Source organism: Ziziphus jujuba, chromosome 12 (assembly GCF_031755915.1).
Source record: "Ziziphus jujuba cultivar Dongzao chromosome 12, ASM3175591v1".
NCBI lineage: Eukaryota > Viridiplantae > Streptophyta > Magnoliopsida > Rosales > Rhamnaceae > Ziziphus > Ziziphus jujuba.
In genome coordinates this window covers 90,475-100,176 of record NC_083390.1, presented here as the reverse complement: position 1 = coordinate 100,176, position 9,702 = coordinate 90,475, and the positions used below count along the sequence as shown (strand labels likewise).

Below are 9,702 nucleotides of genomic sequence, written 5' to 3'. Positions count from 1 at the left end.
TTGGTAAGTATAATTTTTTTTTTATACTACTAAACATTCGTTAAATATAATTTTGTATTAAATATTTTTATTGTAATAATTTATATATACTTATTTCTTATTTTCTTTAAAAATAAATTTTAACAGTTTATTAATGGAATATATGATAATTTAATAAATAAATTTGAATTTATATATTCCAACGGAAAGATTAACAGTAATGTTGGGTGAAAAGTTTTGACACAAACACAGTCATGATATGGCATGTTGCCAGCCAGGTCAACTTTAGTGTTTTCAAATACGACAATCCAATATCCTTATTCTGACCTCTCAATTTTTCAACACTTCATAGCCGTAACAATGGCCATTTTCCAAGTGACAAATTAGTATTTTTTTCTTTTAAATTTAAATACAATGATCAATAATAATACACGGATGAGTCTCATTTACAGGATGGAACTAAAATTATCTTAGTTGATAGAGACTACCTTTTAAATAGAGGTAAGAGACAATAATTAATGTGTAATGTGGTTACAAGAAAGAAAATTTCTTGCTGAGGGAGGGAGGGGGAATTGTGCCAAAGAGAGCCCTCAAGGAAAGGGGATGAAGAGGAGGTAAATTCATCTTTTGACATAAATTAACAGGAAAATAACAATACAGCCACCCTGGCGCACCTTGTGTAAATGCCCTTGAAGTTTAGCCATATCAGCCAAAATCCCATCCAAAGCTTTGTCTTCCCTAAATTCCCACGGCTATGGCTAGGCCAACAGAAGCTCCATCCAGAAACCCCACAACTCTTGTAGGTCAACAAGTCACCATGTATCTTCAAAATATGTAATTTTGACTAGACCTACCACTTCCACTGGAAAAAGACTGCCATAACTGGAGATAAGTTGAAGAAGAAATCTACAATCAATTATATGTTGCAGGCCGGGGTTTAGGCGGTATGTAAAATGAATTGCCACAGTCAATAGGAGTATGCAACAATGGGTTCCATCTATCAAATATTAATCGGCCCCCACGGCCAATTCTTCCACGGAATTTATAAGCTGGTGTAGAAACTTCATCTTTTGTTGAGCAATCTGGCGGCGGTGCGATTCCTGCAGCTGCCAATTTTTCAGGAACCAAAGGTCTTGTAAACAACAAAACTGGCTCAAGGGGATCCTGTATTTAGCTCACCACAAATCAGATACAAGATGATTACTACTTGTAACGATATAAAAGATTCAAGTACAGTGTAAACTTAATTTTCAAGCTGGACTAACTTCATAATAAGTTCACAAGACTAGAAAAACTTTCAGTAATGAGAGATAGAGATGGGGAGGAATTGTAGAAAACGATAAAGATAGTTCTCTTGGCCAGAAAAACTGCTTACGTACCATTTTATGAAGCCATCCTTGTGATACATGTCGCCCTTTTAATTCTTGTTTCATATTTCCTGTGGGTATGAATACCAAATTGGATTCCTGTAAGGGCGGATTGTGTATTGCAGAAGGTCGTGTACCAAGGCGGCTGTTGGCAACGTCATCTGAATCCATAAATTCCTCCTCACTCGAACCAAACTTGGATAATGGTGGAAACCCAGGAAGGGCCAAGCTATCTTCCAGAAGCTCAGTTTCATGCTGAAAACATGACAAGTGAAGCACCAATAAACAAAGCCCTTATGCTCTAGAAAATTTTTGCATCATCATCTTAATAATTACTCGCCCAATATAAACTTCACAAGCAACCAAGTAAGGATACATACAAAGGTGACAACTATTGGAGAATTACATGTTCCAGTTGCAATAAAAATTAATAATATGCATATGCAAACCTTATACTTCATTTGGATCCTCTGAAGACTAACTTCAGTTTCCATGACTTCTCTCTTCTTCTCTTCTCTCTGTGTACACATAAAAAGGCAATGAGTTTCACAGTATATATATCTATATATACATATATAGAGAGAGAGTTGGCTCACATTAGATCAACTTGATGGTTTTAGCATAAGGTTTTCCATTATTAGTCCTTGAATCACATCAAAGACTAAAGCAATTATTGACAAAGTAAAGATTTAGTAACATTTAAAACCCCATTTGGGCAAAATGAAACTTGTAGGGACCCAGATGACCATACATGAATTTTCTAATCTCAGCCCTTGAAGCAATCCAAACGCTAAAAAGGAAATTCTAATGATAAAACTATCAGATCGACCTGATGGGAGCATGGTTGTGTGTGTGTGTATGTAAGTATAAATATAAAAAGGTAATGAGCATGAGTAAGAACCAAAATTTAGTCATTAGATTAATGCAGCCCACTCAAGAAACTTTCTTGAATTCAACAACAGAGTACCTTAATTAAGGTCTCAAGTATTGTCTTTGCTTGGTCCAGGTTGCGCCTGACCTGAAAATTCAATTCTTCATTTTGATTATGCTATAAAAGATAAAAATTACAGGGAACACAAATATGGTTGTGGCTATTACTAATAAATTAAGAGGGTCTACTTTGCTATCACAAAAAGAGGAATAAGATAAAATAAGATATAAATATGCTTATGATTAGAAAAAATGTGCTCTTTTCAGTAAGACACATTAAGAATATTTGTAGAACCACTTCAACTTGCGTTTTCAATTGAAAAGATTACTTAGTATCGTCAAGAGTAAAAAATTCATGGGTAGAAGCATGCTGAAGAAAAAGATAGAAACGGGCGAGTCAACAAAAATAAGAAAGGAAAATGATCAAATTCAAAACGGGAAGAAGCTTGCCATTTTAAATTAACTAAAAAAAAAAAAGTTTCCATGATTTTCTTACAAGCTTACAACAAAATGCAAGCACCAAGAAACAGTTTAAAACATAGCTTCAATCTCCTTTCACATAAAAAATAAGCTTTGTTATCGGCATAATCACTTTATACATATAAGAATTATAGGGAAACTGTGTATTGAATTAAAGAGAATGCAGTACTAACCTGGCGAAGCTTTTCAAATGACTGCACATTATTTTCCCTTCTTTGCATCTAAAAGCAAAACAAGCAATTAGCACTTGAAACACAAAAAAGCATGTATCTAGATATCAGAAGTTCAACAGTAAAATTCTTGACCCAAAATCAAATTGAAACCATATAATAATTTTGCCACTGACCCTTCGAGTATGCAGTCTGTGAGCTTTCTCCCTCGGCCTGAAGACATTGTATGGATTGGTGTCATTAACTGGTGGAGGAGGCTGCAAGAAGATGTAGCCAAAAATGTTAGAATCTGATTCATACAGAAGAAATTTGTTTTAAGCAATTATTAAGACAAGTAGAATCATATGCAGCCACATTTGTATTAAACCTTTTACAATGTCAAAGCAGAACTTTGATAAACTTCATGGATAAGTCATTTATTTACAAGTTTTATTAAAAATTAAAGCAAGAAATTTTACATGAATAGGCTACTAATAATATGATTTTATCTTATTAAAACTTCATGATTTATCTTAGTACAACTGGTTAACAAAAGTACCTAATTGTCATTTTGATCGAAGTTTAATGTTGACATTGTCCAAAACATAATTTTCTAATTAACTATAACGTCAAAGTTGATTGAAACTATGTGATTTATCTATTCTTTATTGTATGCAACTGCCAAATTGAGCAGTTGTCACCAATGAAAAGAACCAAAAAGGGGGAAAAAAAAAAGGAAAAAAAAAAGAAAAAAAAAAAGCAACTAAATGAACATCAACTAAAATTAAATGGATAATCCCGTACAGTTTAAAGTGTGCCATACATACTTTCTAAATATGATAATTGACTTTGTTGAGGTCTGGCTTAACATTTGCATCGCTACATACCTGATATAATTAGGCGTATAATGGTATTATAGAGGCTGCTATAATATATTTATTTGGACTAAATCGGAATAGATATTGATATAGGAGATCAATTTACATACCCTAGACAAAACTTCACTATTGCAATTAAGATTTAAGGCCCTTTTCCTTTATTTGTTGCTAGGATTGCAATGAAGACCAATTAGATAATGATAAAATGAAATAGAATCATTATATTTTAAATTCACAGCCCAACCCATCTGAATAGTGCTAAAACAAGCAATTGAAATGTATAATCTGGCAATAAGGAGGAAAAACGAAAACCTGCAAGCGGCGCAAGATAGGCTTTTGCCATCGTTCACGCTGCCAAAAGAAAGAGAAGCATGAACATTTATCACTCATAACACAAGAATGAACAATCAATTAGCCTTACTTGTTACAAAATACAGCACACACAATGGAACATTTAACAAGAATTTTGCATTATCTATTTCCTTCATAGCTCAGTGAGACACAATGTAGCTGCAACAAATTCAGAACAGTATATATGTCTATACAAAGGCTCCTACTAATCTGTCTCAGCATGAAATCGAAAGCGTACCTTTTCTTTCCAATAGTTATAAACAGACTGAATAACCGCATATCTGATGGACAGAGCCAGTAAAGCCTGCATATAAAGCAAAAAAGAGATATGCATTTCAATTCTCCTCTCCAGAACAAACATCAAAGTGGAAAAAACAATAATGCCCATTAACTTGGTAAAAATGGGAACCTCAGTAGCAGCGTCAAGTTGGAGAAGCACAGGGATTGGAGAACCGAGAGTGGGTGTTATAACTCCAGCTCTTTCCCGAGCCTTATGATCCAAAACTTCCAACTTAAAAAGAAGACTCTCAAACCTGGCAGTGGATTCGAATACAATAATATAAACCAACAAATGAATTAATAGAATGAAACAACAACAAAATAAATAAATAATAAAGTCAGAAGAAAGAACAAGAACTTGTCGGGTGGAAGAACTTTGCGATCTCTGTTGAGGTCTTGAAGCCAGTCCTCATCCTCGTTGTCAAGGTCGTACTCCACAAAGTCACCGAGCTCAGCCCGAGCTGAAAATTGCAAAAAATTTAAGAAAATCGGAAAAATTAAATTACAAAACCAAAACATTATAAAACAAAAAAAAGAAAAAAAAGAAAAGAAAAAGAAAATACCTCCCCTTGCACGCAAATAGGAAGTGGGTTGGGCGAAAGTGCGGGAATAGTCTCTCTCGTAGGTGTCGACGACAACAAACTGAGGCGTGGGTATTTCAGGGGAGGCCTTCTTGTTGGTGGGCGTGGGTGTGGGCGCGGGTGCAGGGCCTTGATGATGGTGGTGGTGGTGGTGATGATGGACTTCGTTCTCTGAAGAGTCCCCCGCCGCAAGACGCAGCAACTGAGAATTGCGGGTAGAACTCGGAACGTCGTCGTCTTCAAAGTCTTTAACGGACTTCACAATGGGAAGCTTCTTGTGAATGTCCAGCGGACGAGGCCTGAACGAAAGCCTGCTCATCCTTATTTAACCTTTTCTTTTCCCTGAAGCCTCCCGATCTTCTTCTTCTTCTTCATTAATTCTTCATTCTTCTTCTTTTTCTTCTTCCCCTGCGCTTCTCTTCCTTTCCCAATGGGGATTTCGATTTCTATTTGGGTTCGCTTCGGGATTGGACGCAACCGATTGATTTTTACTCACTCCTTATTGCGACGCCGTTTAGACCTTCACAGACAGCTTTTATTTTATTTTTTTTAATTTTCAAATGACAGAGTTCACTGAAACAAGTGAATTTGGTCAATTTTTTTAGGGTTTCTAAAACTAAAATGATATTCATACAAAAATAATTGAAAAAAACAACAAATTAGAGTTGTTTAAATAAATTTCATATTTTTATATGCTGTTTTTCTTAAATTATATATAATGACATGATGATATTTTCATCCCAAAAAAAATAAAAAAAATAAAAAATATATATACATATATATGTATATATGTAAGCCTCAATTGATTCTTACTTAGAAAAAAAAAAAATTGTCTTTGAAAACAATAGTTGTTAAAAGGGTTTAGTGTTACTAAACCCCTCAAAAATACCATGTGTACAAAATTATAACCAAATTTATAATCTATTTAATATAAATATTGAATTGAATAAAAATCTATTTTAATCTGAGATAAATTTAAAAGTTAGATCGGATTGGATCGAATATTTTCTAATTTGTATTGTATTAGATTAAATAATCCAAAAATCAATTAATATTGGATTGATTTGAATATTTGTTGATGTATACCGGCATAAATATACCTTGTTCTCACTTTGTATCCCTACCTTTCAAAACCATTTTCAAAAAATCAATTTTTTATTTTTTAACTCCATCTTCTACGTAGAACTCTCTTTCCGTTCGCTCTTTTCTCGGCTATTTTTATTATATGGCCTTGGGTATGCATGTTTGGTTGTTTTTCTTCAAATACCCTCAATGCAAATTATGTGTTTTACATGTAATCAATTACCAATCCAAAACATGAATGTCTGCTATGAATTGGAATAAAGTGCGTAAAAGGAAAAACCAAAATAAAATAAAATAAAAGTGCAGGGTTTGGGGTGCAATATCATGATTTTGAAAGGGTAAGGTGAAAAATGAGAAACAGAGGAACCATTGTTAAAATGAGTGAAAACGTTTGTCTATCTGTTACACTCGCATTCTACAATTCTATAATTTCCTCCAATCAAAATATACTAAAAGTACTAAAATCCACAAAAAGGAAAATTCCGATTACAAAGGAGTGGAAAAATCTTTGATGGTGTTCTCAAGTGGAAGATGCGTCCAAAAACAGATGCCTTTTAAAATTTGTTTTACATCTTATATAGACTACACGATCGAATATCATATCCAGGTATGAAAGTCATCGATGCCAATATTAAAAAGAAAAGAAAGAAAATGAAATTCAAAAGAAAAACAACAAAAAACTAGCTTGAGAAGCAACAATAGTGGAAATAAAAAACTATCTCCACTCCCTCTATTAATAACGTTTTGTTGTTTCAGCTTTTCCCAATTTGCTTAGGACTAGTGAAACGCATCCATATTCAGTACATTAAAAAATGGTTTTCGTTGAGCAAAACCCAGTTATTTACATCAGAAGTTGGAAAAAAACTGGGAAACAAAATATTCACATGCCTGTACATAGCCAAAAAGCAACATGAAGAACTGCTAAAGTAATGGATGGTTTTGGTTTCTAGTATTGTTTATGCTGCAACTCCATGGGGTTGGTTCCAAGGAATGAGATGAGATTTGATGAAGGGTTGCCACATGGGGCTACCACACTTCACGAGAAATGCAATTCTTCAATGCAGTAAGAAAAGAGAAACATTCTGGATCTACTTGATATTAGTTCAATGAAAACGATGAGGAAAATCTCTGGCAGGTCACACTATGGAAAGAAGACAATTAAGCTCAACTCCTGACCTTCTTGATACCACTTCGGTGCAGAAGATACCTACAACCCCAGCCATGCACTTTTCCTAGTTCAATTGTAGACAACAATACCTGTAACAAGTTCTCTGCATCTTCCCCATAAGCCAGTTCTAAGTTTGTTTGAACGAGAGGGAGAGTAGGACTGCTCCAATGCAATGTCCTCATTGTGCCACCTCTTTTACCCTGCTGGGTATGTCGCAACAGGGTGTCTGAACTGCTTCCAACAATGTGTACCACCCCTTGATCAGAATCAGCGTGTATCACACTCTCCAAACCAATTTCTGATTCTATCACCCACTCCAAGTCAGTAGGAATGCCATGAAAGTCAGGCTTGCCCAAGTCCACCAAACTTGAGCAGCTAACAATCAGAACAAGCCTCTCAGTGATAATGACAAATTTACCAGCTTTTTTAAGTGCCTTGCACTTGACTAAAACCTCATCCTTGAACCTCGACCCATCATCAACCTCCACAAGTACTGATGTTCCAACAGCTTCTTCCCAAGAATAAGGTCTCAGAGGAAATTCCCTGCTTAGAGGCCTTGGAAGACGCATTCTGAAGCGCTGTGATCCTAGTTGATAGACCCTACTCCGGTTTCTGATACTCTGAGCAGTTTTTCCAGTAACTTGCAGAATGCTTGCAGTGGGTTTTGCCACAAGACCTGTAATTCCTAATGCTATGCCTGCATAATAAACAGGGGATAATGAATGGACTATCCATTTGCCATCTCAAGAGCATAGTATCATATTTAGCATGAGCATTTCATGCTTATTAGAAAAAAATTAAGATAATTAACAACAAATCAGACATGATCCGGCATCTTAGTAATTGTTTACCTGACAATACACCAGGAACGCCATGTTTCTCAGCTCCTTTAATTGGAGATTGCAGGAGTCCAGTGAGTCCCTGGCATAGAAAACATGAAACCAATTTACTTAAGGGTGAATGTCTAACAAGTTTTGCACAATTTTAGAGATTGTGGTTTGAATGTCTACAATTTATTTACACCCTCCTTTGATGGAAGCAGAATAGAAAGATTAACATGGAGTCAAAGTAGGATTACATGACTGGGCACAACCACAATATTAAGCATTAAACATACTCCATCAGGCAAAGAGAATAAGGAAATGAATATAAGGTTTTGCTGTTCCTCAAAAAAGTTAAAATTCCGAAAAACAGAGACAATAGAAATCTTTTGATTTTGATAACGAATAGTCTTGTAAAGGAGAAGAGAAAGAAAGATTTCCCTTACAAAGCATCCTTCAAACACAATTGCAATAATGTATTAGTTAAGTGTGACAGATGACCCTTCAATTTGAATATGGATTCCAATCACCATACCAGAGTGTAGACCTTTTGATTGAAATCCATAAATTGCTCTGATAACCTTGCATTGTATGGCTTGCTTTTCTGAGTTGACATCAAAATTGGAATTGGTGCAATTCCCAGAATTAGAAGCCTTTGCACAATTCGCCTCTGATCTCAATAAAGCTACCCAGAATCAATTGGCAAGAGGTCAACGATTACGTGAGTTGCTCAAACATTTTCAATCAGCCCCTCTCATGGTGGAAGAACAGATAATGACTATTTATACAGGAACCAATGGTTATCTTGATTCATTAGAAATTGGACAGGTAAGGAAAAATCTCCGATTTTGAGAGGAGGAGATCCAGTAGGATCCTATCAAAAATTTTCTTTCGCCAGGCCCATAACTCAAAAACCCACTTTCTTACGATTACGAGGTTCATTCGAATATGAGATCCAATCCTGGAAATACAGCATCCCACTTTTTTTTTACTACCGAAGGCTTCGAGACATTTCGAAATTGAGAAATTTCTACTGGAGCAAGTGCTATCTGAGAACAATTAGCTGATCTGGATTTGCGAATTATGTTGACATCAGGAAAGGTCCTATTGGTATCTATTCTTGCATAACCTCTGAAAGAAATGGGGATGTCTTGTTTTTTTTAGATATGGGTCAAGAGGTATAAGTAAGAAAAGTTCTCAGGTTTGAACAGGGTTGGGGTTCGTCATTTTGAAAAGTGCTGCAACTTTGGTTCCAATAAAAATATAAAGAGAAAAAAAATAGAAGAAGAAGAAGAAGAAGAAGAAGATAAAGTGCTATAACTACTATCAACTACTGTTAACTTGATATACATAGTTGGAGCCCACTCCAGCTTTAGACACCACCTTCCCAAGGAACCAAATGCTCTTCAAAACCTTCCCCTCCAATCCTACAACTACAGTCTCATCGTTATCTCAATCTTTCCACAAACCACAATTTTAAAACTCTTAAAATAGACAAAAGAAGAAGAAGAAGAAGAAGAAGAAGAAGAAAAAGATAAAGTGCTATAACTACTATCAACAACTGTTAACTTGAGACACCACCTTCCCAAGGAACCAAATGCTCTTCGAAACCTTCCCCTCCTATCCTACAACTAAA

General features: G+C 35.3%; 2 protein-coding genes across 11 annotated transcripts in view; both read right to left on the bottom strand.

The window, feature by feature from the left end:
- Positions 1 to 355: 355 nt before the first annotated feature.
- On the bottom strand, positions 356 to 5,474 carry LOC107406647 (enhancer of polycomb-like protein 1). The gene is made up of 11 exons (XM_016013787.4): positions 4,977 to 5,474; positions 4,772 to 4,874; positions 4,544 to 4,667; positions 4,373 to 4,438; positions 4,096 to 4,134; positions 3,103 to 3,183; positions 2,930 to 2,977; positions 2,314 to 2,364; positions 1,796 to 1,864; positions 1,359 to 1,601; positions 356 to 1,143 (listed from the first exon to the last, which is right to left on the bottom strand). Exons 1-11 carry the CDS (start codon positions 5,311 to 5,313, stop codon positions 892 to 894), a joined length of 1,413 nt encoding a protein of 470 aa, XP_015869273.1. The 5' UTR covers positions 5,314 to 5,474; the 3' UTR covers positions 356 to 891.
- A 1,294-nt stretch (positions 5,475 to 6,768) lies between these two features.
- The window catches only part of LOC107405745 (uncharacterized), a 30,414-nt gene continuing 27,480 nt past the window's right edge, over positions 6,769 to 9,702 (bottom strand). For all 10 annotated transcript variants that reach the window (XM_048462400.2, XM_048462396.2, XM_048462398.2 and 7 more), the window contains 2 exons: positions 8,097 to 8,166; positions 6,769 to 7,942 (listed from right to left, as the gene is read on the bottom strand). In XM_048462400.2, the coding sequence (XP_048318357.2) occupies positions 7,242 to 7,942; positions 8,097 to 8,166 (771 nt within the window). In that variant the 3' untranslated portion in view covers positions 6,769 to 7,241. The remainder of the gene's footprint in view (positions 7,943 to 8,096; positions 8,167 to 9,702) is intronic.